The sequence below is a fragment of the Hyaena hyaena genome, unplaced genomic scaffold, assembly GCF_003009895.1.
Source record: "Hyaena hyaena isolate Hyena2069 unplaced genomic scaffold, ASM300989v1 scaffold_157, whole genome shotgun sequence".
NCBI lineage: Eukaryota > Metazoa > Chordata > Mammalia > Carnivora > Hyaenidae > Hyaena > Hyaena hyaena.
This window is the reverse complement of record NW_024080789.1, coordinates 88,744-116,735: the sequence shown is the minus strand read 5'-3', so window position 1 is coordinate 116,735 and position 27,992 is coordinate 88,744. Positions and strand designations below refer to the sequence as shown.

Sequence of the window (27,992 nt, the reverse complement as noted above, 5' to 3'; positions counted from 1 at the left end):
GAATTATTTTCAATTCAATAATTATTGATAGAAAATTGATAAGTATATATAATATAATTGATATAAATACAATTATTATTGAATTAATGTTAATTTTTTTAGATGTGACAAATATTGTGATCCTTATTCCTTATTTAGAGATAGATTGTCATGATGTCTGTAATCATCATATGATTCGGCGAAGATTGTGTGTGTACCTACCTACTTACCTACCTACCTGCCTACCCATCTACCTACCTACCTACCTATCTGTATATAAAGAGAGCTAAAGTAAATGTGGCAAGATGATAACACCTGGAATCCAGGTGAAGGGTATTCAAGTGATCATTGCATATTCTTCCAACTTTTCTATATCAAAACAGAATGCTAAGTGAGCCCTTAATTGGAAATGGTGCAGAATGTTGCACTTAGCATAAGGCTTAAGGGAGCCAAATATGGAGTCTGGCATTAACGGTAGAGCTGAATGTTGTGTCTGCTGTTGAGTGATTAAGGCAGGTTGTGGTGCAAATGACAGTAGTGAACATAGTAGAATGCAGTACCTAGGCATTAAAAGAGAGGAAAGCAGAATGAGGCATCAAGCATTCGTAGTGAAGGCAGCAGAATGTTGTACCTCACGTATGGGTGAATGGAGGAGTATGTGGTGCCTGGCATTAATAGTAAATGAAGCAGAACATTATGTCTAGTGTTAAAAGTGAATTAAGCAGAATGTGAGGTCTGGTGTTAACAGTGAAAGGAACAGAATGTTGCATTTATTGTAAGGGTGACTGGAGAAGAATTAGTGTCTGGTGTCAGTAATGAATGAAGTGGAATGCCGTGTCTGGTGTTAGAAGAATGGAGCAGAATGTGTATCTGGCTTTAACAGAGAATGGAGTGAAATGCTGTGTCTAGTGTTAATAGTGAACGGAGCAGACTATGGTTCAAGTATGAACAGTGAAAGTGACAGAATGTGACGTTGAACATTAGTAATGTAAGAAAAGATTGACATATGTGCAGAAAAGTGTTAATGTATAATTTTTAAGATGAGGGTGCTATCCTTTAAAGGACCTGCTTGCAAGGTTGGCCCTTGGTTGATATCTGGGAACTTGGATTTGGGGGATGTTCCCACTTCCTTTAACTGATAAGGGGACCCTGCTGTGTGTAGAATGTCTGTACAGACAATATGGTTTATGCTGAACATTTTCTTTCCTCCTGGGAGTTTGGAATTTTGGTATGTGCTAGACAGAGCATGGGACCAGCACCCAATAAAAACCAATGATACAGAATCTTAAAAGAATCTCAAGACAATTTCTCTACCTCTCTGGAGAGAAACATCTCACACGCATGACTGCTTTTGTATTGTTGGGGTAAGAGTGTACTTCGTGTGGTCCCTCTCTTGGGAGGGAGAAAACAAGGAAGCTTGCACATGGATTCCTCCAGACTCTGCCTGTATCTTTTCCTTTTATCACCTAGCTTGTGTCCTTAATACAGCTCTGTAAGAAATCTTAGTTGTGAGTACAGTGATATGTGGAGTCCTGGGAGTCGTATTAAATCTCTGAACATACAGGTGGTCTTGGAGACACCCGACACAAAGTATCTACTGTTAATGGTGAGAGAAGCGGGATGTTGTATATAGCGCTAAAAGCGAATGGAGGAGGAGGTGGAGTTGAGTGTTAATAGTATAAATGAAGCAGGATGTGTGTGCAATGTTGGTAGGGAATGGAGCAAAGCATGGTGTCTGGCAACTGTATACAACATAATGTTCATCTGGAAGAGGGTTTTGCTGGATCCGAATGCTGGATCCTAGTTTGAGTTCAAACCCCAACTCATTCCTGTGGAGATGGACCATGGAGTGACATACCATTACCTTTACTCCTTTATAATACTAAAATCTCCACCCCAGGGGTAGCGCAAGCCTCATTCACATAATATAATAGACGTATTGGCGTGTTTCCTTAAGGCACATGCGCAACCTTAAGGCCTGCCTCTACATAGAATGATGAGGCTCCCATTTCTATACACATTCCAACCCTAATTAAAAGGAACCCATTCACCCTTGCTCAGGGATTCATGGCTTTGGGAAGTTATTCCCCATGATTTCCTTATTTGCTGCAAATAAAGTTTACTCTGTGCAACAACTCCAAAACAAAAGCAAACCCAGAATGCTGGATCCTGCCAAGTGTAGTAGATAAGTAGTGACTAATTCCTTGTGCTCTCTTTTATCTCCAGCAAGGTAGGGAGATGAGTGTCCTTCTTTGTCCAGGTGTTCTGTGCTCTTGGGCAGTAGGACTTACCTTGGGCAGGGATGCTCGGGAGCCAGAGCTCTGGGTGGTCATGGTGAGCACAGTGGTGATGCCCAGGCCCACACGGGCTGGCGCGGCATCCATGTTGATCCAGAAGGAAATCCATGAAAGGATGACAATGAGCAGGCTGGGAATGTACATCTGGATCAGGTAGTAGCCCATCTGTCGCTCCAGGTGGAACCGGGCCTCAATGCAGGTGAATTTCCCTGTGAGAAATTATAGTGAGAAGGCAAGGTAGCCTGGTGGGCAGGAACAAGATTTTGAGGTCAAAACAACCTCAGCTGGAGTCCTGGGGCAGCCTCACACTAATCGTGTTTTCAGGCAAGTGACTGAATCTCTCTGTGTCTCAGTTTCCTCATCTGTGGTAAATTAGGGATGATGATAATGATGATGATGGTGGTGGTGGTGGAGGTAATGGTGATGATGGTACTTACCTCATATGGTTACTGTGATGACAAAATGAGATGATGCCTATAAAGAACTTAGCACAGTTCTCACATCATTAATGCTAAGGAATGTCAGTTGCCATCATCCTCATCAGCCCTATTGTGCCGCTAAGAGTGGGCCTAAGTGGACCATTCTTTTTTTTTTTATGTTAATTTTTATTTATTTTGAGAGAGAGAGAGGGGGGAGGGGGAGCAGAGGGAGAGGGAGAGAGAATCCCAAGCAGGCTCTACGTAAACAGTGCAGCTGAAAATGGGGCTCCATCTCACTAACTGTGAGATCATGACCTGAACCAAAATCAAGAGTTGGATGCTCAACCGACTGAGTCACCCAGGTGCCCCCTCTGACTTCCTCTTATAAAACCTTTCTTTCCTTCCTTCTCTCTCAGACCAGAAATTCTCCTTAACCTACAGGGAAAAGTTCAACCTTTTTAGTCTATTCTTCACAGACACGCCCTGGCCTGTTTTTCCATCCTTCTTGTCTTTCTTCACACTAATCATGACTCTCTCCATTCTATCCCTTGCCTTGAGCATGTCCTGCACTTTGACCCTTTTGAGCTTTGGCTCCTGCTCATCCCTCTGCCTGGAGTGCCCAGACTCCTTCCCACAAGCAGCCAAAGCAAGCACCCTGCTCCTCAGTGATGCTTTGAATGTGGTCTGCCTTAGGCTCAATGCCCCTCACCCCCACCCAACCCAAGTTCCTTCAGTTCAGTTCTGTTCACATGGTTATCAGGGCCTTCAGGGCATAATATGGTGAGTGTATAGGCACGTCGGTCTCTGTTCTCTGCACTGGGGTGTGGGCAGCTGGTCTCCTCCCCATCTGTGCATCTCTGGAACTGAGACAGAGCCAGTCCCATGGTGGGGTTCTCAGCTCCAGTCTATTGCAGCACGGTTATTAGGTGATTCCATGGGGCTCCCTGCACTGTCTGCTCCATGTGGGCAGGACCTTATCAGCCTTTCCCACTTGTATCCACAGGGCCTAGCATAAACACAGAACTCTGCTCTCACTTCAATAGGAACAGTGAAGAGCAAATCAGTTAGTGAATGAGAAAATGCTGTGTAAATGGTGATGGGCTGTGGTATGTGAGAGTCAGTGTGATTATGTGATTCATGAGAAGTCACTACTCTCATGGCTGCTAATGGGAGTACTATTGCCTCTCTGAGGCTCAGTGTGCCCAGGGATCAAGAGAGTATCTCTGGAGTTCTGAGACATCTTGGAGGTTACACAGGAAGGGCGGCAGCTGTCCTAGATAGACCAGAGCTCATGCTGCCTGCCCTTGCTGTGGGCCTTCTACTTGTACCAGAGCACACAGTGATTTCTCTCAACACCCCTGCTTCACCTCCTCCTCTCCCTGTGTCTGTCATCAGCCTATTTCATGCCTCCAGTCTCCTCAGCTGGGCTCACCCAGCAGCCTCCCACCCAGCCCTCCAGCTGGCATACTAACTGACTGTATTCCACTGTGCCTCCATGAGCTCCTTCCCAGCCTGAGGCAGGGCAGGTAAGGCCAGTCTTGGTTTGACTTCAGTTCATTCTTGTGTCTGATCTTCCAACAAAGGCTGTGCTACGCCTGGGAGACAGAGAGCTCAGCAAAACAGTGGCGGTTTCTTCGCCCTCTTGCAGCTCACAGTCTAGGGTGCCCTTTCCAACTGTACTTGTTGACTAACCTCAGTGCCACCTCTCAGTTCCCTCCTGCTGAGGTCTGTGTACTTGTGCTCTGTCAGAAATAACGGTTCCCCTGTGACAGACTCTGCTATGTCCTCCTAATATCAGCTCCTTCCTTCTGCCTTAGGGATAGGATTCACTTTGTCCAGGCATGCTGCTACCTGGGATGGAGACTGTATCTCCCTGACTCACTTGCAATGAAGTCACAAGCTTCAGTGACTTGCCCCAGGACCTCCAGCAAGAAAGGGTCAGAGGCACTTTTTTGGTTTCAAAGACTTCTCTTAACCACGAGGTAATAAACACAGAGCTGTGTCCATCAGGAATGCCTCTTCATTGAATGGATGTTTGAAATGACCTCTGGCCCTGGTTGGGGGGTGGGACCTGAGGAGGGATGTCCTCGCACCTACCTGTGTTGTAATGCTTCGTGCAGTACCTCAAGTCCTTCTCCTCTTTCAGGATAAACTGGGGTAGTGTTAGTCCATCTGCCACCTGCACAGCTCCTTGTTCCTGCCACTCGAAGATCAGGTCATTCATGGTGTAGCCAACTGGAGCGGGGGATCAGAAGAAGGAGCAGTCACCACCCAGAAGCACTTATTTGAAGCACGTCAGAGTTGGTTTGGGTTGGAGACTAAGAGGCATCGGGCACTAGATGGAACTCATGAGACCGTATTGTCTGGCTACCACTCGCTCCCAGCCTGCTTGCAACAAAAGAGGTTAAAACTGGTTTAATTATTTCTAGCCCACTGCCCTTCCACCTCACTTCCTACCCCTCCCGCCATCCGAGACTGGCTTCTCCTTTTGCACCCAACACTTACCCCCATGGTCATATTCAGCTCACATCTGCTATTTCACCCACACACTGTCCTTACAAGCTCCCTCTTTTCCTCTGGGGAATTACTGTATAGAATACTGTGGTAGGACGATCAGCTGAGGCCCAAGGTGTGAGTTAATGACTCAACTAGATCAATCAGATGCTCTGTGCCAGGACTTTGATGCTTGAGTCAAGTGACAAAAGGTTCGGAGGCAGCAGGTGCCAATTCCCCTCAGAGGTGGTGCTCCAAGGGGCTGCCGTGTTAGTTCCCGCTCCTAAATCCTCTGCCCCGCTTCCTGTGTTTTCAGCTTCTCTTTCAAATCCACGAGGAACCCCTATGTCCTTTCATTTCACTTCATCATTTAAATTAGATTTGTTTCTGACTGCAGTCAAAGAAGGCAGCTATCTCCTCTGGGAGGTTCTCTGTGCTCCCCCCCCCCCCCCCCCCCACACACATAAAGCCTTCTCCAGTACCCTTCCTCTTTCCCAACCAGGAGGAAGCGCTCTTTCTGCCATGAGGCCACAGCACTTGTACTTCTCGCAACACGCTTACTGCTTGCCGCCCTGTGTTAGAGTTGTTTGTGCAGCTAGTTGTCTATCTTCTCTATGAGTTCAGGGGCCGTGGCTTATTCAAGCTCTTCCTGCTACGTTCCTGGAGAGCATGCTCACAAGGGACACGAAACAGTGCCTCTTGGGAAAATATTGCTGGCTTCAAAGCTGGGCCTCAGCCAGACAATGGAAGGGGGGGTTATATTTTTAATGCATTTTCTAAAGCAAAGCCCCTCATCTGGTATTTTGGGCTAGTGCAGTAATCCCCTGGGGCCCAGCAGTTAGGAGCAGCTGTATGGGAATTTCTGCTGGTCCCATGGGTAAAGAGGAGTCTGGTTCTTTCTAAAGCCCTCAGGCAAGGGACTCACAGCTTTCCAGTTGCATGATACACGTCTGGACATCCATGGGGAAATTCTTTAAGTCCATGGGGCAGGCCAGTGTCAGGGTGATTCTGGGAAGAGAAAAGAGTTGGATGATAGTAGAGCCACAGACCAGGGAAGCTGTGCCTTTGTGCTAGTTATTACCAGAAAATCAGTTATCTCGGACAACTCAAGGAGGTCAGGGAACTAGTGTGTATTGAAATAATACATGTATATTTCTACTTTCCAGCTTTGGAGTGGAGGCTCAGAAAGAGACAGTAGGTGGCCTAAAGTCACACAGTCAGTAGAATTCCTGGGTTTCTTTGGAGACTGTCTGGCTTCTAGATATCTGCTTTTAGCAAGTTGCCTGAAGACCTGGGGGCCAGGGGCTGTCCCTGATCCCTACTCTTCTGTAGAGTCTGGATTTTAAGTTGAGTAGCCTCAGGCCTCAGGTTTCCCAGGTGCATCTGGCAGGTGCTTCAAGTGGTTCTTTGCTGCCTCCCTTCATACACTGGACTTATCAAAAGTCATTTCATTTTTTTAAATGTTTTATTCATTTCTGAGAGAGAGAAAGAGACAGCATGAGCAGGGGAGGGTCAGAGAGAGAGGGAGGTACAGAATCTGAACCAGGCTCCAGGCTCTGAGCTAGCTGTCAGCATAGAGCTGGACACGGGGCTCGAACCCACGAACTGTGAGATCATGACCTGAGCCGAAGTCAGACACTTAACCGACTGAGCCACTCAGGCGCCCCTCAAAGTCATTTCAAAGAGGTCTTTCTGGGTGTCCAAACAGAGCTGGCTCTCACACCTGTGGGCTCTTGCTGGGATCAGTTGGGAAGTGGTGGGTGCCCCCAGGCTCCTGGGATAGCTGTTTATTTTGGGTTGTTGGACCCTTGCAGAGGCTCAGCCTTAGAACCAGAGGGAGTCCCCCTAACAGAGCTGAAGTCTGCTGCTCAGGCTAGGATGCAAGGCTTCAGCTTAAAAGGCTGTGCCAACATCTGAGCACCTGCTGCAGAGAACAGAGAAGAAAGGCTCTCAGAGCCCAAAGAGCCTTAGATCTTCAGGCCAACTCCCTCATTTGACAGGTGAGAAAACTGAGGTACAGAGAAGAATTGGTAGGCATTCATATGAGCAAGGTCACACAGCAAGCATTGGCTCAAAGGCAGGATTCAAAACTATGTCTCCTGGCCATTGGATTCTGAGCTCATGTGTTTGCTTCTCAACACTGCTAGCCCGAAAGGCACCTCACTGGCATGGTCTAGTGACACTTAGCTGCTGGCGCCTTAGCTGCAGATGGTGAGCACAGGGCCCTGTGTTCGCTTCCTCCCTCCAGCTCACTCCCAACTGCTCTGGATTTGGGTCCCATTTAAGCACAAGGTAAGAAGCAAGAGGGGAGAAAGGGAGGGGAGATGAAGGGGAAGTAGAGGGTGGGGGAGGGAGGGGGAAGGTGAAGAGAAAGTGAACACAGTTGAATTTCTGCAGATAAAAGCTCCAAAGTGGGGCAGCTGTCACACTAGGTTAATTTCCTGAAGTTGAATGACCTTGGGAACATCAGTTTCTGCTGATTTGTCCTTCTGTCATGCTACGTGGGGCTTCGCTTTGTAGAGATACAAAACTAGCCTGGCAGCAGCAGAATCCAAGCAGGGTAACCTCTCCTGCCCCAGCCAGGCAGGACACTGGTGGCCATTGTGAGCCCATCACCCTTCCATCTGGATGTGCACTGGCAGGTTGGGCTCTGGGGCGAGGAAGGCCACATTAGCTTCTGGCTCTGCCCAGCCATCCCCTCCTTGGTGCCTCCTTTCCCTGCTGAGGTTCTTAAGTCCCCCCTCCTACCTGGCCTGCTCTCAGGAGATGCCCCAAGTCCAGTCACATCTGAGGATTAGGATGTATGCAGACTCCCCTAGAGTCCTGGACATTTAAAGCTCATCTGCTAATGGAAACAGGAAAATTTCTTTCCCCAAAGAACTGGAAGGGGAGGAGGAGTCATTTAGGGCCAGGGTCCCTTTTAAGCTCTTTGAAGTAAAAACATATTCATTCATTCATCAAATGAGTACCTGTAGAATACCCTGCACTGTTCTAGGCTCTGAGCATGCATCAGATCCATGCTAACAGATTAGAATCTAGGCTAAAGGGGAGGAGGAGTCATTTAGGGCCAGGGTCCCTTTTAAGCTCTTTGAAGTAAAAACATATTCATTCATTCATCAAATGAGTACCTATAGAATACCCTGCACTGTTCTAGGCTCTGAGCATGCATCAGATCCATGCTAACAGATTAGAATCTAGGCTGTGCTACTAGGTGGCTGTGGGAACTTTGGCAAATGACCTAAACTTTCAGATCGTTATTTGTCCAATCTTCAAAGTGGGCATAATAGAAACTATTTCATGGGGTTGTTAGGAGGGTTGCAAGTAATTTATGTAAAATACCCAACTTAATGAATAAATTCCTAGTGGATGCCATGTATGTTAGAATCTAACATGGACATTGGTCATTTTCTCCATGGATCAGGGGAAGAAATTGGGAATGAGGTGGGGAGAGTTGGCAGGAGACTCTGAAAGCTTGCCCCTAGCCAGTGTCTGCAGGGTACCTCTCAGCTGGGAAGGGAGGCCTAGTTTCCTAGACTCAGTGCAAGGTATGGAGGATAGGAAGTATTCATAGAAGGGATGGAGCAGCCCTGGCTTATATCTGTGAGTAGCACCACTCACCTATTTTGTTGAATATTGAAGTTGCTATGACTTTTCAGGCTTTGTGCCTTTGCTCCTGTATTTTTTTTAATTGTGATAAGAACATTTAACATGAGATCTAACCTTTTAACAAATGTTTATGTGTACAATGCAGTATTGTTAACTCTAGGCATAACGTAGAACAGCAGCTTTCTAGAACGTCTTCACCTTGAGTAACTGAACCGCCCTGCTGCTGGGCACTGTCTTTGAATACTCTTTTCCCTTTTTGTTTTATTGAAATGGTGAGTGAACTTAGGGGGCCTAACCTTAACCCTCCTCCCTCTCCTTAAGATGCTTCCTTGGTTCCCTTGGTTAAGGAACCACTCACTCCTAGGATTTCCCAAGGTATTGTATTCTCACTCGCTGAGTGTCATTTACAAAAAGCTGGCTGAAGTGCTGGGTTGCCAGGGCCTGTTAATGCTTGGTTGGCCCACTTCTTAGTATCTGCTCCCAGAAGCAATGGGGCAAGGTATGTTCTGAGGAAGATGGTGGGGGCAGACCTGTGTGGAACTCACCTGATGCTGTAGAGGACATTTCCATTCCGGGAGATCCTCAGCAGTTTGTTGTCTGTGGTGATCTCATGGAAGTGGGCCCCCTTCTCGTTGGCGAAGAACAGGTCAGGTTTCCAGATGGAATCCAACATGGATGGGTCCAGGTCCAGAGAGTCATCCGGGTACTCATTGTAGGCCAGCCGGGGGTCGTTCCACTGCTGTCGCAGGAAGATGTTGACCCTATAGTCCTATAGCCAGGAGACGAGGAGGCAGAGTTAGGGTCAGGCCCTGGGGTGTCAAATCTTGGAGGCCCCCCGTTACTTTCGTTCAGCACTCCCCAAAGCTCCTTCTGGAGAGTTATGAGTGTGGTTGCATCTAATGTGGGGTGAGACATAAAGTCCGTGCGTCAGGAAAAAGTCAGGGGAGTCATCCCTAAAAATCCTCTTAAAGTAAGTACATTTAGCTCTGAACTGAGATTATTTAAATGTTTTATTTTGAAAAATTAAAAAAAAAATGAAGTTCCAACTGGGGCACCTGGGTGGCTCAGTAGGTTATGCATCTGACTCATGATCTCCATTCAGGTCTTGATCTCAGAGTCATGAATTCAGACCCCATGTTGGGCTCCATGCTCGGTGTGGAGCCTACTTAAAAAATAAAAATAAATAAAAATAAAGTTCCAACTGATGTAATAAACACCTGTTTTCATCCTGTTGACATTTTGTCATGTTTGTTTCATTTTTTTTTTAGACAAGTGAAATAGTACATTACTGATAAAGTTGAAGTCTCCCTTTTATTATTGACATCATCAGGGCAGTAATTCCCAGGCACACTGAGGTTTGAGAGTCCCTGCTCTAGATAGATTGAAGCAGCAAAAGGAAAGGATAAAAGCTGAGCCTGAGCATTCATACTATTCTTCCTAAAGAGAACAATTAATTCCCAAGCTGCAAAGGAAGGATGGGTGAATTCAGTGGTGTTCCTGCTGGTCATAGGCTTCACATTGCTCTGTTTCAATACCAGCCTTCTGCAACCTTCTATCATATATGTTGATTTATTTCTTTGAGGAGAGTTTTCTTTAAAAAAATTTTTTTTAGCTTAAGCTCTACACCCAACGTGAGGCTTGAACTCACAACCCTGAGATCAAGAGTTGCCTGCTCTGACTGACCCAGCCACCCCTGGGGAGAGTTAATAGATGTTGTGGAGTTATATCTTACTGGGTTCTAAACTCAGTGCTTAGTTAAATGCTTCTCTGATGGGACTGCAGTGTAGTTACTTAGCTGGAAAAAAAAAGTCACGATCAAACCAATGAAAGAAATGTTGGACTAGACCAAATGCAACTAATTTTTTATTGTAAGACTTCTCAGAGACCTTAATATGCTAACTATTTGTATGTGCCTCCCAGAGGGGAATAGAATATACAATATTTCCCTGATTTGTTTTGGCCACAGAACTCTGGTATGTGCATGATGCTTGTCTCCTACAAACCTATGTGAAGAAATGCCCTCCTAGTCAAAACTCCCTCCCCCCCCCCACCTTTGTGGTGGTGGTTGTTCTCCAGATGGAGAAAATGAAGTCCAGAGAGTTAAGACGGACCCGGTATCGCTCTGAAAAGGCAGGTCAGAGCTGATTCCGGAGCGCAAGAGTCCTGACTCCTAGCCGAGGATTTGTTCAATTGGTTCTCGAGGAGCTGAAAGAGTCCATTCAGCTCGCCTTCACAGCCTGAGGAGCAGTTAGTGGGATGTAGGTCTCCGTGCCAGGGAAGTGGGTAATGAAATTAAGAAATAGTTTAACGAAGAAGACGCTTTCAGTTTTGTTAGGGAGGCATTGTAAAGCTGGGATCTATGAATTTATGACACCGCAAGTAGAATGTGGGGTGTGTTTGTGCTTTCCAGGAAGAAGAACATGGCCCTCTATGTTGGATTCTCAAAAAGGCCTATAGTTCCCTAAAAGATTAATGACTTCAGTTCAAGTCCAACTCTGAATGCTCTCCTTCAAGGAATAGTCTCCACGCAGGAGCACCTGCTGCTGCTTTCCCTGAAGGGGCTGGATAAATGAATCGTGCTACGTTTTCTTTTCCTAATCACTCTGGATCTGTCATCAGCAGGTGTGGACTAAAGCAATCAACCCTCCTCCCCACCCTCACCCTCACCCCTGCCAGCAACCCCTCACAGCACATGCCTCATTCTGTTCTCCTTCAAAAATATCAATAGCTTCATAAAATGTGCCAAGGTATTTTATAGGATTGTTCTATAATTTAATTAAAGCCTCTCCCTCCAGCCCTATAGAAAATGACATTTGGGGGGCGCCTGGGTGGCTTAGTCGGTTGAGCGTCCGACTTTCGCTTAGGTCATGATCTCGCGGTTCGTGGGTTCGAGCCCCGCGTCGGGCTCTGTGCTGACTGCCAGCTCAGAGCCTGGAGCCTGTTTCAGAGTCTGTGTCTCCCTCTCTCTCTGACCCTCCCCTGCTCACGCTGTCTCTCTCTCTCTCTCTCTCTCTCTCTCTCCTAGAAATAAATAAAAAAAACATTAATAAAAAAAAAAAAGAAAATGACATTTGGTCTTATAATCTCATGTCTTATAAGTCCCATGGTGGAGGGAGAACTCTAGGCCAGACGTGGATGTTGATACTTTGTTTTTCCTGCTGACAGTAACGGACGGCACTCAACCTGGCCCGATCTGGTCAGGGAATTAGAACTAGCCTCTCTTTCTCTCTTGGATTTTATGTGAAGTATGTACGCGTGTGTGTTTGTGTGCATGTGTGTTTGTGTGCAAGGGGGCACTGGACAAGTGACGTCAGAGTAAACAAGACTATGAGTGGTTGGGTGGCAAAAGCCTTCAGTCCCCAAACCTCAGCTGCACTTTCGATGTGCTTGCCAGTGACACATCACGCCTGTTTACGTGGCTGGAAGGAAGAAAGCAAAGTGGCGTTTCTTAAAATGGTCTGTTAGGCACCAGGCAAGCTGTTCTAGATACTGTCACGTAGACTTAATCCTCAGGAAACCCCTGCGTACCAGACATTCAAGTTCCTCTAGTAAGGGGAAGGAAACTGAGGTTTGTGAAACTTGTCCAAGGCTCAGAGCTAGTAAGTGACAGATGGGCTCTGAATTCACGTCAGCCCAACTCTTTGTTGCGTCCCACAGGCGAGGTTGCCAGCTCATGCCAGAGACACTCCTCTGTCATCCTCACTGCCTCAGTAAATTCTGCCTGCTCCGCTTCAGCACTCTCTCCTGCAGGAGTCTTGATGCCTCCAGGCTTTCGCAATTTCTTCCTTTTCTGATCTCCTTAGCAAATCGGAATCACCAGAAACATCTCACTTAGCACTGTGTGTGTCTTATCTTCTCAACTTGACCAGCAGGAATTTGAAAGGATGAACCTGATCTTACATTTCTCCTGCACCATCCCACCTACCCACCAGATCAATGCACCCACAAGCTACCCAATACCCAAGAGGAGGAGGCAAAGCCAGAAACAGTTAGAGTAGGAAAAACTTTCCTCATTTTATAGTGGAGAGACCGAGACTCAGACAGGGAAGGCATTTTTCTAAGGTCACGTTGGATTCAGTAAAGCACCTGTGATTGGAACTTGAATTTGCTTCTCTAGACCTCAGTGTTAAGAAGAGTTAGGATAGGGGAGCCTGGGTGGCTCAGTCAGTTAAGCATCTGACTCATGATTTTGGTTCAGGTCATTTGTCTCATGGTTTTGTGGGTTCGGGCCCCTGTCGGGCTGTGTGCTGACAGCATGTAGCCTGCTTAGGATTCTCTCCCCTTCTCTCTCTGCCCCTCCCCCACTTGCACTGTCTCTCTCTCTGAAAAAAAAAAGTAGGATAGATAGTCTTTAAAAACTCTTCCAAATCAAATACTAATAGTTATTAGTTTTATTTTTCCAGTAACATTTAAGTGAGCATCTATTAAGTACTAGGCCCAGTTCTAGGCCCTGGAGAATGTACCGAGAACAAGAAAGACATTCTTGCAGTCACAGAGTCTAAGTGTAATGTTTACACTGCACCCAGACAAGGGCTCTGATGGGGGTGAAGTACAGGGCGCCAGGGAGATGTAGAAGACAGGCCCTCCAGCCAGACTTAGGGCTGGTGATCAGGGAAGGCTCCAGAAGAAGCGATATTTAAGGTGAGGCCAAATAAGGTTAAGCCAAACAGGGAAAGCATCCTGGGCAGTAGGAACTGCTTACTGAGAGGCCTTGAGGCAAAGGATGGGAGTGGCACTTTGGAAAGAACAGCCAGTAGATGGGTCAAGAGGAAGAACAAACTCTCCTGAGGGGTATGGACTTCATCCTGACAGTCATGTGGAGTCTTTGAAGAATTTTAAGCAGGGGAGGACATTATGACATATGCATTTTATTACTGATATTTTATTTTATTTAAAATTTTTTAAAAAATATTTATTTCTGAGAGAGAGAGAGACAGCATGAGCAGGGGAGGGTCAGAGAGAGAGGGACACACAGACTCTGAAACAGGCTCCAGGCTCTGAGCTGGTAGTCAGCACAGAGCCCGACGCGGGGCTCGAACCCACAAACTGTGAGATCATGACCTGAGCTGAAGCCGGACACTTAACCGACTGAGCCACCCAGGCACCCCATTATTACTGATATTTTAAAACATATGTTAGTTTTTCTCATAACAAAAGTAAATGCATGTTGATTGTAAAAAAAAAAAGATAAAGGTACATCACTTAAAAGAAGGAAAACAAAACAAGAGCTGTGGGATCTCATGATAAAATGACCAATGGAAAGGAAACGCTGGAGACCTGGAGAATGTTTCTGGCGTCTGCGGGCAGCTTTACTCCAGCCAGCAGCCCCCGCTCCTCCCCTCAGCAGCTGCTACCCAAACAAGCTGTTGCCATCGATTTTCTCCTCCTTAGTTGGTAAACAGCAGTGGGAAATGCAGTTCAGAAGAGATCAATGTAATTGGTGTAATAGGCTGAAAGCTAGATGCTGTTTTGCTTACTTAGCCCGGCAATCACACTGGTCAGTGTTTGACATGCTTGGGGTCTCTGTTCAGGTTCGGAGGCCAGAGGAGCAATATTTGACTTCTCCACCCTGGACCCTCAGGTTCCACCTCCGGTAGTTGGCTTCCAGGTCTCAAGCTCTCAAGGCTGGCCCGGCTACGGCTGGGGTGGGAAGGATTTCCTGAGCTCTCACTCCATAGTCTCCAGCATCAACTCACCCATCCTGTCCCCGAGAGACACTGATGGTCTGTTTTCAGGTAACAGGGCAACTGCCTTGCTTATAAGACCAAGGTAGAGCATTCATTCCTTCATTCACTCATTCTGCCATTTAACAAACATTTGAGGGCTTCCTGTGTGCCACCTGCCACGGGATCTGCCCACCACTGCCACCCCCCGCTGTGCCTAACTTCACATTCCAACTTTTCCCAGTTGGAACTCCTCTAAACTCAGTCCCGTGGGAAATTAGGAAGCATGAAGTGTCTTAGTAGGAAGGGGCCTGGGTGAATGGGGTGGTGAGAAGGGAATGTGGTAGACAGGATGTGTGCCTGTTGCTATCAGAGCCAAGAGATAGCACCCAAGACGTGGACAAAGGGCCAGATTCTCATACCTTCCCTAGGTCTTTGTATTCCAGCTCTCAAACGGGTGTCTCTTCTCTAGACTCAATTCTACTCTATAAATATTTGCTAGGCTTAGCAGAAGAACAGTGAGGGTGGAGGCATAAGGTCTTGGTTTCTACCCTCAGAGAGTTCAAATTATCTAGCAGGTGAGGCAAGATGTGGACACAAATATCTACCACACAAAACTGGCAGTGACATAGGTCAAAGAGGTTCTAAAAATTGCTGTTAGATATTGCTCTCAAGTCACTGAGATAACTTCCAGCCAGCTTGGGTGAGTCAGGAAACGCTTTCACAGGGAAGGTGACTTTGGAGGTAGCCCCTTTCAGTCTGTTCCAGCCCCCCAACCTCCAGGTCTGGGGTTGTTCTGAGATGGGAACAGTATCTAGTTCCAGCTGGAAAGGAGGCCAGTGATGTGTGAGGAGGCAGTCCAGGGGTGAGGAGTCAGGCTTAGATCAGGACAGGACTTGGGGACTAGGGTGTGGCCTCGGTGTATTTAGATTAGGATATAGACTTAGTTGCAGGTCAAAGGAATCTCATGTAGAAGGAATAACAAAGCAGAGGTGTGTAGATAGGGGCATTTAAACCCTTCAGCTTAGCTCAACCACCAGCCATATAAGTAATAAAAGGTCCCCCTTACATAGGACCTACTATGTTCCAGGTTAATGCTAAGCATGCCACACATTTCAGCTCATTTTATCTTTTTTTTAAATGTTTACTTAGGGGTGCCTGGGTGGTTCAGTCAGTTAAGTGTCTGAATTGGCTCAGGTCATGATCTGTGACTTGGCTCACGTCACGATCTTGTGGTTTGTGAGTTTGACCTCCGCGTTGGGCTCTGTACTGATAGCTTGGAGTCTGGAGCCTGGTTAGGAGTCTATGTCTCTCTCTCTCGCCCTCTGTCCCTCCTCTGCTCACACTCTATCTCTCTCTCTCTCTGCCAAAAATAAACATTAAAATTAAAAAAAATATTTATTATGTTTTGAGAGAGAGAGAACGCATGATCAGGAGAGGGGCAGAGAGAGGGAGAGAGAGGGAGAGAGAATCCCAAGCAGGATCTGTGCTGTCAGTGCAGAGCCCAGTACGGGGCTCGATCCCATGAACTGTGAGATCATGACCTGAACCAAAATCAAGAGTTGGACGCTTAGTCAACTAAGCCACCGAGATGCCCCTCAGCTCATTTTATCTTTAAAACAATCCTATAGCATAGATATATTCAAGTTATAGGTGAAGAAGAGTCAGAGAGGTTAAGTAATTTGTTCAAACTTAAATAGTAATCAGGAGGTTTGGAATTCGAATCTGGTGTGTGTGGTTATGTAGGTTCATGCTCTCAACCACCCTGCTGTGGCAAGTCTGTAAAATGGAGGGATCTGAGACTGCGAATAGCCTGAACTACCAAACCAAAGTGTTTGGATTTTATTCTGCAACCAACTGGGTGCTGCTGGAGGCTTAAGCAGCAGAACAACATCACCGTTTGACTTCAGGAGAAGCAGTATGCTGGGCATTATCAGAAAGGATTGGAAGTGAGAGACAACGGTCAGAGGGAGACCTGCTTTGAGGCTGTTGTGGCAATCAGTAAGGGCCAGCTAAACTAAGAGAGTAGGAATGCAGGATGGGGTGGATGAGAGAACCCTACTTCTGTCACCAACGTTATCATCTTCATCATTTTCCTCATCAGATATTACAGCTAGAAAGAACCTTTGGAGAATTCTGTCTCAACTTTTTCATTTTACTCATGGCCCAGAGAGGGAAAGAGACTTTCCCTGGGCCACACAGCAATTCAGTGACTAAGGTGGGACTTGCATACAGACATCCTGACCCCATGCCTCTTCTTTTCCTATCCACTTGTACACCTTTGAGGGCAGGAGAAGAAGCAAGTTGAATGTGCCATTGAGCAGGTTCTGCTGTCCTTGAAAAAGCTCTAACGTGACCTTGGCTTTGACAGGATTTGGGATTAGCATGAGAGTTGGGATGGTCTGCTGAAAGCCAGGGACCAGAGGCATCTGAGTAGAGGGTGCTCAGGCTTGCTATATGAGCTTCCTCTTCCTCTCCCACCAGCTGCCCTCCCCTCCAAGCACTTCCCCAGACCTCTAAGAAGCACTGTGGAACCAGAGTCATAGACGAGGCCTCCAAATGTGAGACAAGTCAGCCCCGGCTCAGTAAGGATTTGGCTCACTGGCACACAGAGTTTATTAAATCCCAACTGAGTGTCAGGTACTGTGTTAAGAGCTTCAGTGAATCCTGTCTCCAGATTCTCAAAGAGATGCCATTTTACAGATAAACTGAGGCCGGGGGCTATCTAGTGCTTCATCTGAAGTTAGCGACAGAACTGAGGCTTGAATCCATGACTGGCGGACTCCAAAGTCTGCTTTTAAGGAGTACACTGCATTGGCTTCTTTTATTAATGATGCATTATATGTAGTCGCTGCTTTTTAGTTTTCAAGTCACCCTTGTGTTACTTTTGTTCTGTGAAGTTTAGCATGAAGAGAAGGTTCTTCCCCCCCTTGGACAGATGTGGAAAGTAAAGCCCTAAAATCTTGAGTTCCCTCCACTAGCTCCTGGTAGATCCAAGATTGATAATACTGATATGAAAGCTTGCAAGTTTACCATATGTAAGGAATGATGCAAGAGCATGATGTGTGGTACTTTATCTTCATGGTAATTCTGCGATGTAGGTTCTATTATCGTTCCCATTTTATGGTTAGATACATCAAGGCACACAGAGGTTAAAGTACTGTTCCTGACATCACACAGCTAGTAAGTGCCAAAGCTGACATTTGCACCCAAGATGTTTATCCTGGAGTCCAAGCATTTAACTCCTAGACTACACTGCCCAGGATCTCCTAGAATTGCCCCAAGCGACAGTTTCATGACACCTTAATGCCATCTGATACTGTGTCTGGCTGTGGTTATGTGGCTGTGGGTTTGTGGGTACCCACAATTATCAGGAAGTATTAAAAGGGCAAAGGACAAAAAGCTTCTGCCCCAGGACCAGCAGTCCACCAGTGCTCCTACCTCATTCCTGATCTGACCCTTGAATCTGACCCATTGTCAGCTCTACGCTCAAGTCCAGTGCTGGCAGGCTCCCCAGATCCTGACCCATTGTCTTCTCGGTTCCAGATGCCTGCTCTGTGCCTTGAACCTCTCCCAAGTCACCACCCTGCTTGGTGCATTCTCATTTTGATCTCACATAATCAGAGATGCATTTGTTGTAAAGAACTGTAGATGGTTTGGACCAGTGGAACTGAGCATCTTTGTTTTTCTTAAGGGGATCACTAAAACACAGTATGAGTTTAATAATTACATAAAAATGCTAATAGTAGCTATGTTTACTGGGATTCTGGCATTGGCCAGAACATTATATGCATTGTATCTCTAAGCCTTTCATCAACCCAGCACATTGGGTATTATTATACTCATTTTATGGGGGAGGGGACTGAAATTCAGAGAGGTTAAATAGAGGTGCTAGAACATGGACATGAACCCAGGACTATCTGGCTCTCAATTTCATGTTCTTTGGACAATTATATGTTGCCTCTCTATTTCCTTTTTTTTTTTTTTAAACCAAGTTCCTACATGGGTAGGTGAAAGAAATATGGTAGATAGAGTATACTGGGACCTCACTAAGCCCAAGTGACTGGTTGGCTCATACATGTCTTTATAGTTAGCATCAGGTGGAGAACTTTGGCTTGGGATGTTAAACAGTGAGGTTGACTCAGAACTGGTGCCAAAGGATGCAAATTGAAGAGTGGATGTTGCCCTGGAAAAAGAAAAGGGGTCAGTGCTGGCAGCACAGCGCACAGTAGTGAGACATGCCACTAGTACATTTGGAAAAATGGAAAACAGGTTGCTCTTTGTGGGGTTAAACTACAGCAGAAAAAGAGTATGCAGTAGAGGAAGCTTGGCAAGGACCAGCATCAATCACAAAGTCCCACGTGTAATCCCAATGATTTAGAACAAGGCTGTGCTTCTATTTTAATAACTGGAACCCTAATTTACTGTACTGTATCTCATTTAGAGAACTATTTTATAAACATACAGGAGACATTCATTCAGTACTATGAGATAGGGTATTTGAGGAATAGGAATCTGGCAATTGGTAATCGAGCATCATCTGGATGGGGGAACACCAATATTTTCATTCCTGGAAAGAAGATTTCTATAGGGTGAGGCAGGGATGGTTTTCTCAGACCTTGCTGTGGCATGGACAAAATTTCCCTCAAGACTATCAGTCTTCTTCCTTCTTCTTTGTTCAGTTCCAGGTATGTCAGATGCAACTTTTGATTGGCCTCCTTGGCATTCAGAGAGTAGCAAGGGAGTGCTTTCCAAGAGGACTCGAGCAGTCCCATTATTCAAATGGAGAGCCCCATTGTAAATTAAATAACTTGGGAGTCTTATTTACCCACTTTAGTCTTTTGTGGGTTTGACTGTCATGAGTCAGCCTTTCTGCATCTAATCTGATGGAGAGCCAACTCTGAGCTGTCATAAATTCACGATCGAGATGCTTCCCTCAGTGGGGTGCTGGGAGAGAAGCACTCAGCAAATGATACCAAAGCTGCCTGCAGCCCCGTTTTCTGCCTGTAACAGACTCTCATGGCATTTCTGAGCGTTCTATCCTTGGCCTTCTTTAAGTATTCAGTTTACCAAGGCTTTGTGGAGTGTTGAGCTGTATCTAATTGGATGACATTTAATAGACTTTCTCTTGGATCCCCCAAACCCAAGAGTATAAAAAAAAAGACCTAGCATTAGCTTTGTAGAAAGACTGAAACTGTAATGGAAAAAAGCAACCACAGAAAAGATCTCATCCAAAATAGAAACCAACCTCACAAAATATCTAGGAATAAACCTAACAAGAAGTGTGTGACTTGTAGATAATAAAAAAAGCAACAAACAAACAAAAACAGCAACGACTTTAAAACTTTACTGAAAGGCATAAAGGAATACCTAGATAAATGGAGAGATGTACCGTGTTTATATAATAAAGATGTCATTCTTACCAAATTAATCTATAAACTCAATCGAATCCCAATAAAAACCTGAGGCCATTTTTATCAGCCTCAACAAGTGGATTCTAAAGTTTATATGGAAGAGAAAATGAACTGGAAACATAAGGAAAACCTAATGTAGAAGAACAACAAGAGAACTTTTCTAGCGGACATAGAAATAAAATGTTAAGCCTTAGTAATTAAAATAGTATGGTGTCGGTGGAGAAACAGACAAAGGGAGCAATGGAATAATAAACTGAGACTGGAAACAGATCTAGGTATAAAGATAGAAAAATTACTATCTAATCAGAGAAAAATAGAGTTAAACCACCACCAAATACTATACAGAAAACTAAACTCTAACTGTATTAAAGAGGTATATATAGAAAGAGAAACCTAGAATATTATTGAAAATGCCCAGTATGCAAAAAAAAAATATGCAAAGATACTCAAATTCACTAGGAATCTGGAATGAAAATTAAAAATGACAATGAGGTACCAATTTTAAAATACCATTTGGTAAAATGAAAAGGCTCGATAATATCATGGGTTGGCAAGGATAAAGGGAAATGAACACTGTTATGGGGACAGTAAATTAGAAGCTGTTTTGGAAGTGAGCTGGGCAATAAAGTCTGTCAAAATAACAAAAAAGTCACATGCCCTTTGATAAAGGCATTCCGCCTCTGGAATATATCCTGAGGAAACACACAGAGTTGTGGACACGACTATCCTTCGTGGTGTTGTTTGTAATAGTGAAGAGCTACATAAATGCAAAGGGTCCATCAGGAAAAGAGTGGGTCAATACCATGAAATGATGGCATGGGACTGTACAGGCAAGCCATAAAGCTTGGAAACAGATTACAATTATTTGTCATATCTTTTTTTAAATGTTTGTTTATTTTTGAGAAAGAGAGCCCAAGCAGGGGAAGGGCAGAGAGAGAGGAGAACAGAAGATCCAAAACAGGCTCCATGCTCACAGCAGCCAGCCCAATGTGGGGCTACAACTCACAGACTCTGCAATCATGACCACAGCCGAAATCGGATGCTCAACCAACTGAGCCATACAGGCACCCATATTTGTCATATCTTGAATGTAGTAATAATAAACCACTTCTTATATTCCAAGTTGGTGGTGTGCAGAGAGTTAAGAATGAGTTAGACCCATATGTAGTGATGGGGAGAGATTCCAAGACATGGTGGAAAATGACAAGATCACAGTTGCATTTATATGAAGGTCGCATAGGTGTACATACATCTATGTGCAGTCAAAGAAAGTAGTAGGATGTACACTAACTTGCTCCTCTGTAGTGGTTTACATAGGATAGGACAGTGGGACACAGGGGCATTCCTGTTTTCTTGCTCTGTCTTTTCTTTTTTATTGGACTTACTACAAAAGCTTGTTTTCATCTGTTACTCATGTACTTAAATGGATGTATGTTCTAGTGTTTTCTTGTCTGTAGCATAGTGTGAATGAACACTGTGACATAGTTGCCTACACTGAAATGTCTCTCTCTCTCTTTTTTTTTTTTTTGAGAGAGAAGGAGAGAGAGAGCATGCGCTCATGTGGGTGGGGGAGGGACAGAGAGAGAGAGAGAGAGAGAGAATCTGAAGAAGGCTCCATGCTCAGCATGGAGTCCAATGCAGCGCTTGACCCCCAAACCTGGGATCATGACCTGAGCTGAAATCATAGTCAGACGCTCAATTGACTGAGCCACCCAAGTGCCCCTAAACTGAAATGTCTTTGAAGTGGCATGCATAGAAATTATTTTAGGGTTCTGAGGAGGTTGCCTGAGGCTACCTTGGGGAGGCAGGGATTGAGGGAAAAATTTAGGGTTCTGAGGAGGTTGCCTGAGGCTACCTTGGGGAGGCAGGGATTGAGGGAAAAACCAAAGGAGTAAGATTCCTGGCTTCTGCTCCACTTCATCCAGAACAGCCCATTTCTTTTTATTTTATCAGTTTGTCAAAGTGCTACATAAGATTTAGCTTAAAATGATCTGTGATGGTAGGGCTGCTATTAAAAACAATGCTTTGAAGCCTACTACCCCAGAGCTGGGATAGCTATGGCCCCACTTTGCTCCACTCTGAGCAGTCCTGGGGGCTGGGGTTAATTTCTTTCATCTCAAGATGGGAAACTATGGCACTGGATGTACTCTGAGAGCACCGTGGATGGTAAAGGGACTGGGGAATGGTTGAAGAAACCAGGTGTGGGCAAGGGGCAAGAAGACTGACCTCAGTTATTTGAGGGGCTATCAAATGAACAGATTGGTTCTCTGTGGCCCTAGGATCAGAATGAAAAGAATGGGTAAATGGAGATTTTTAGAATTGTCCGAAGGGTGGAATTGGCTTGGATATCTTGGGAGATAGGGAGCTCCCTTTCTTTAGAGGGATCCAAGCAGAAACTGCTTGGCCACAATGTTTGTGGCTGAGATTCTTACAACAGATGGCAGTTCAACCAGAGAACCTCCAAGGTTAATTCCTCCTACCAATATTGATCGAGCTCCTATGGTTCAGGCAATGTGTTGGGCACTGGAAATATGGGGACGATTGAGAGAGATAAGGACCCCCTTCCAATAAAAAAGTAAACAAGACAACAAACAAGTGAATTTTCACATCTGAGACATTGCTTCAGGGTTACTGGAACCTAGTGATGTGATAGTGACTGGAGAGGGGAACATTTTTAGATAGGGAGTCAGGGAAGAGCTCTCTGAAGAGATATCTGACCCGAGACCTGCAGATGGAGATGGAGCCATTCATACAGAGGTCTCTAGGGTCAGAGGGAACAGAGCAGAGTAACAGAAGCCTGAAGCAGAAGAATGCTGTGATCTGATTTAGGGCTTAAAAAGATTCCTCTAGCCACTGTGGGAAGTGGTGGAGGGTGTGAAGTGGGGAGGCATAGACACCAGTTAGGACGTGGTTTTAGCCAAGTAGGAGAGAGATGTTGCCAAGTTTAACTAGAGTTGAGAGCAGCAGAGTTGGAGAAAAGTATATGGGTTTAGTTTTATCTTCTATGATTCAAAGTATCTGCATCATTCAAACATCATATCAAAGTATCTGCATCATTCAAACAGCTGACCCCAGAAGTAGGTTGACATTGTGAAGTACTACTTCCCAAACAATGTAGTAGCATTTAGGGTTGGGCTAAGGGGCATTTCATCTCCTGAAGTGGTAGCTATTTTCATGTGTCTTGAGGCCTCATTTGCAAATATCCAAAGGGATGGATGGCCAAGGTCTTGCTGTGATATAAGTTCTGGTAGAATCGCACAAATCCTACTGATTAACCAGACCACAGTGCAGGAGACCCATGGCCCATCAGCTCTTTGGCTCTACCACCTTTCCTTTTGCCGAGCAAGTGGACACAGCCAAGAGCAGGGCTCCAGAAGTCAGGCAGCCTACGGATAGTAACTGATGAGGGCATTTATTGGTTGGAAAAGCTTGGGTGAATTAAGTCCCTCTGAGCTTCAGTTTCCTCATCTATAAAATGGGATTGTTGGATTACATGAAATAATCCCCATAATTTACCAACCAAAAATGCCTGATTTTCAGTAAAGTGGTCAATACATGAGAGTCACTGCCACTTCACCTCTTCATTGGAAGAATTATCTTCCTATTGTCTTTGCTCCAGTAAAGTTTGTCTTCTGCTTTCTTCATGCCCCTGATATTACATTCCCAGATTTCATACACACTCCCCTTCCCCATTCACCACCACCAAACCCATTGGACACTGTTGTCTTTTCTTACTTGACATTCCTCCTCTTTTAGTGCTGTTGGACACACACTAGTTTTTTAACCCCTCCCCACCCAACCTTTGGGTCATTCTGTGACATCATTCTCTGCTGGAAGGTTTTAACATGGACAGCACCATGATCAGATTTCCACTTTAGAAAAATGGCTCAAAATCACACAACAGCGTTTTCACAGCACCTGGCACATAAGACATGTGAGTAAGTGTGGGCTAATATTGCTACTGGTGGTCATTATTCTCTGTGTCCCATAGCATCCTGTGCAAACCTCTGTGATCTCACTTATTACACTGTGTTGTTATCTTTGGTTTTGTTGTTCACTGTCTCCATAGAAGAAGCAGAGACCTCTGGGGACATGGCAGGGGGTGGGGGGGTGGACTTCCTTTGGATAATGAGATACAAGCAGAAGTGGTCTATGTCACTTTGGGGAGGATACCATTGATTTGTCCCTGTTCAAGCCTTCAGTGCTTTCTTCTCTTGCGTGGCAAATGTGAAATCACATGTTGATGTGGAAATGCAATGCTCAGCCACCACATGGAGGACAGTGGTCTTGGACAGTGCCCCAGACCTGATTTACACTGATTTGTACTTAAATATGTGCTCATGTATTCATAAATATCCATAGCAGACTTTAGATGAGTGATAAATCAATCTTTGTTATTTTAAGGCTTTGAGATTTGAGGGGTTATTTGTTGTTGCAGGAAAGCCTAGCCTAATATGAGTAAAACAGAACTCTATTCCTAGAGCTTAATGCCCTATTCAGCATGTATAGGATGTGGTTGATAACAGGGTTGGAAGGAATAAATGAATAAAATAGGGAACAGAAGAAAAAAACCAAGAAGGTGTTTCCTTAGGCTTATGTATTGGAGTCCTTGGCTGATTGGTTCAATAGTTAACAATCCTTTAGGGGTGCCTGGCTGGCTCAGTCAGTTAAACGTCTGACTCGGTCTCAGCTCAGGTCATGATCTCATGGTTTGTGGGATTGAGCCCTGCGACCGGCTCTGCACTGATAGCTTTGAGCCTGTGTGGGATTCGCTCGCTTCCTCTTTCTCTGCTCTTCACCTGCTCTCGCTCTCTCTCAAAATAAATAAACTTAAAAAAAAGTAATCCTTTACATTTCTGTAGCACTCATAGAAGACTTTCATACCTATTACTCATGAGTTCCTACACAACATTCTTAGAGGCACGGACCTAGAGAGGACTGAGTCTCAGTGGCATTAAATAGTGGCAGAGCTAAAACTCCATTCCTGGTCTCTTGATTTCTGTTCAGAACTCTGTCCATTGCTCCTTAATATCTACAAATGAGGCCAAACTTGTAGACTATAGTTGGATAGGCTTTCACCAGTCACTGGGGGTCCTGGACACAGTGTGCCTGTCTCTATGCCAGGCTAGCCCAAGACTTGGCAAGGGAGCCTGGAGCACATGTCCTAATAATGTAAACACTGGGATTCATGCCTAAAGGATGTCAATACATATGCACGCAGACACACATACACACACACACGCATACACTCTTCTCTCTCTCACATTTGTTTACATATATTCCACATGAATTCCAGCTATCAGTGTGTCCCCACATATATACCTTCACATGTGTACCTGCACATGTGCATGGACATACATACCTATACACATTTAAATTCTTTCTCACCTATTCACATGTAATTGTACATACACATATTCACATGTACATACATACATATAAATGTGCTTACTCAAATGCTGACTTGTACTTAAATATGTGCTCATACATTCACAAATATCCCTATATAATTGCATAACTGAGGATAATATACTTCATGTACATTTGCTCTTAAGTACTTTTACATCCTGTTACATATATATATATACACACAGATGCATGCACACCACACTTATTTACATGTACATTTATAACCACAGAACCAGACATACTTATGTTCATATCTGCACTTGGTCACACACATTTCTCTTTGAAGTTACCCGTTTCAATATCTGTAAGCTAGCATACACATATGCACATGCCTCTGTGTACATTTGCACAAATGCACAATCCCACAATATACACATGTGTGTATACACATGTATACACATGTCTGTGTATACACAGACACATAGATGCTGCAGTATAGGGACTTACATGTATCCAGACAAGCTGGATGGATCCCTCTAGGTTCTGGTTCCAAATCTTTATCTCATGGCCTGTCAAAGGGGCTGCTTAGTTCAGGACCCCTTTTCCTCTTCTCTCTTTCCCATTCGTGTTCCAATCTCTACCTTCCTTTTCTGCAGAGACCCAATGAAAGCCCCTGGAAAGGTCAGATGAAGGGCTGGCAGCTTCAGCCTTCCTCTCATTGGGAATGGATAGAGACCCCTGTTGCTTTCCTGGCTGCCTCTCTCTGCTCTCAGGTCTGTTAGCTCCAGTGAATAAAGCCAGGCCCTGGGAGGCAGACAGTCAGGCCTGGGGACTGCAGCTGTTTATAGAGCTGCTATGCATTCCCGCTGCTCTTGGAGAACAAACACAGGCTGGAAAGTTTCTGGCACAGGGACTATACCCATATTACCATGGGCCCAGGAAGCACAGTCAGCTCTGTGTGTTTTCGGTGAGGCAGAGTCCTGGGCTGGAAGTCTGGCGGCTTGGGCATGTCTATTCAGTGAAGTTCCCTTTCATCTCTGATTTCCTTATGATGCAAGGAAACAAGCAAGGGCTGGGTAATTCCAAACATCCAGGAATTAAATGTTTATATTTGGCTCAGGAGAAGACAGACTTGGGGGTGAGATAGATCTCAGTTCAAATTCCACCTCTGACACTGATCAGGCTGTGTGACTTTATGTTTCTGAGTATCAGCTTACTTATCTGTAAAATGGGAATTACATTTCCTGCCTCACAGAGGCTTTTGTGAGGTCTGAATGAGATGATATTGGCAAAAGTGCTCTCCACATGCCTGGCACATAGTAGCATTTAAGGCATGGTTGTTGCTCTTGTTATTGTATTAATATGAGTCCCATCTTGCTCTCCAAACATATGTTGAGTGACAAGGAAAGAGGCTTGAATGGGAAAGTGGTCCAGAGGGTTTGGTTGGTAGGGTCTACATTAGAAAGAAGCTGAGGGGGAGGGGAGGCCTTGGCTATCGCAAACAGCATTATACCTGGTCCATGCTGTGTGACCTTGCTCAAGTGACATCCTCACTCTAGCCATCAGATCCCCTCTCTGTAAAATGAAGGACTTAGATAATTTCTTAAGGCTTTTTCTAGTTTTGAGATATTATGTTCTGTTTTTCCTAAATCATCTGCAAAGTAAATTAAACACATGCAGATAATTAAGGACCCAGTGGGAGGGGGGAAATCACAGTATTGTGGAATGTACAAACTAAAGATGGTACCTCCTCTTTTGGATTAACTTTAGTTACTAAGGAGAAAACTATGTCCCCTGTGGACCACTCCCAATGTGGACCACTCCCAAAGAGGCACATCATTGCCAGTTCCTCATTCTTTGTCTAGAGGTTATGCATCTCCACCCCAGGGGGCCATGGCCCCCTGGGCCCCCTGGGCCTCCCTTGTTGGTTATCTCGATTTTCATTATTGACTGTTTCCTCCTGAGGCATGCTGAGCCTGGCACCATAAGAGGTTGGATTTCTACTTTTGACAATACTTAGGTGGTTGCACCAGCATGCTGTGTGGGTCTGTGGCCCCTGCATTTCCCAAGTCTTTGCCCTTTGACATTATGGTGGTGTGATACACAACAGACCCCTTCTATGGCTTATGAGAACTGGATCTTAATCCCTGTGTGAGAGCTAACTGGTTTTGTGATGTGATGTCTCCAAATCTGTTTTCTCAGCTGTAAATTATCTACCATGTCTACAGTACTGGTTGCAAGTAGATTGGTTGCAAGACCAAGAATTTAATGAAGGACTCAGATGAGACAGTGATGTGAAATGTGTTGAAAATTATGGGTAGTGTTTAAGAGTAATAGCTGACATTCATCGTGTGTGCCTTGTGTCAAGCACTGTGCTTAGCATTTTCTATGCTTTATCTCTCAATCCTCACAACACATCACAAGGTGAATGCTACTGGTACCCCACTCTACATACAAGGAGGCTGACTCAGACTACTCTGCCCAAGGTCACAGCGAACCTCAGGTTTTGTCTGGCCACAGAGGACTGTGTCCTAATTGCAACACTGTAGGGAGCAAAATGCAACAGGAGTGAGGTCTGGAAAGGTGGACAGGAGACATGGGGGAGGGGGAAATGAGGCTCAAGATCATGATAGCTTTGGGTTCTCCATTATCGTCATCATCATCACCATCAGCATTATTATGGGAATCATGGGGAGGACTTACAAAAACTGTTTACTGTGATAAACACTCTTGCATATCATTTCTACTCATGATACTTCAAGAAGTCAGTTT

The 27,992-nt window shown here is 45.1% G+C and overlaps 1 protein-coding gene across 2 annotated transcripts in view; it reads right to left on the bottom strand.

Annotated features, from left to right (window-relative positions):
* Positions 1 to 27,992, bottom strand: part of GLRA1 (glycine receptor alpha 1) — an 86,252-nt gene that overhangs the window by 12,178 nt on the left and 46,082 nt on the right. For both annotated transcript variants that reach the window (XM_039239496.1, XM_039239497.1), the window contains exons 4-7: positions 9,340 to 9,563; positions 6,114 to 6,196; positions 4,793 to 4,930; positions 2,271 to 2,485 (exon numbers count right to left, since the gene is read on the bottom strand). In XM_039239496.1, the coding sequence (XP_039095427.1) occupies positions 2,271 to 2,485; positions 4,793 to 4,930; positions 6,114 to 6,196; positions 9,340 to 9,563 (660 nt within the window). The remainder of the gene's footprint in view (positions 1 to 2,270; positions 2,486 to 4,792; positions 4,931 to 6,113; positions 6,197 to 9,339; positions 9,564 to 27,992) is intronic.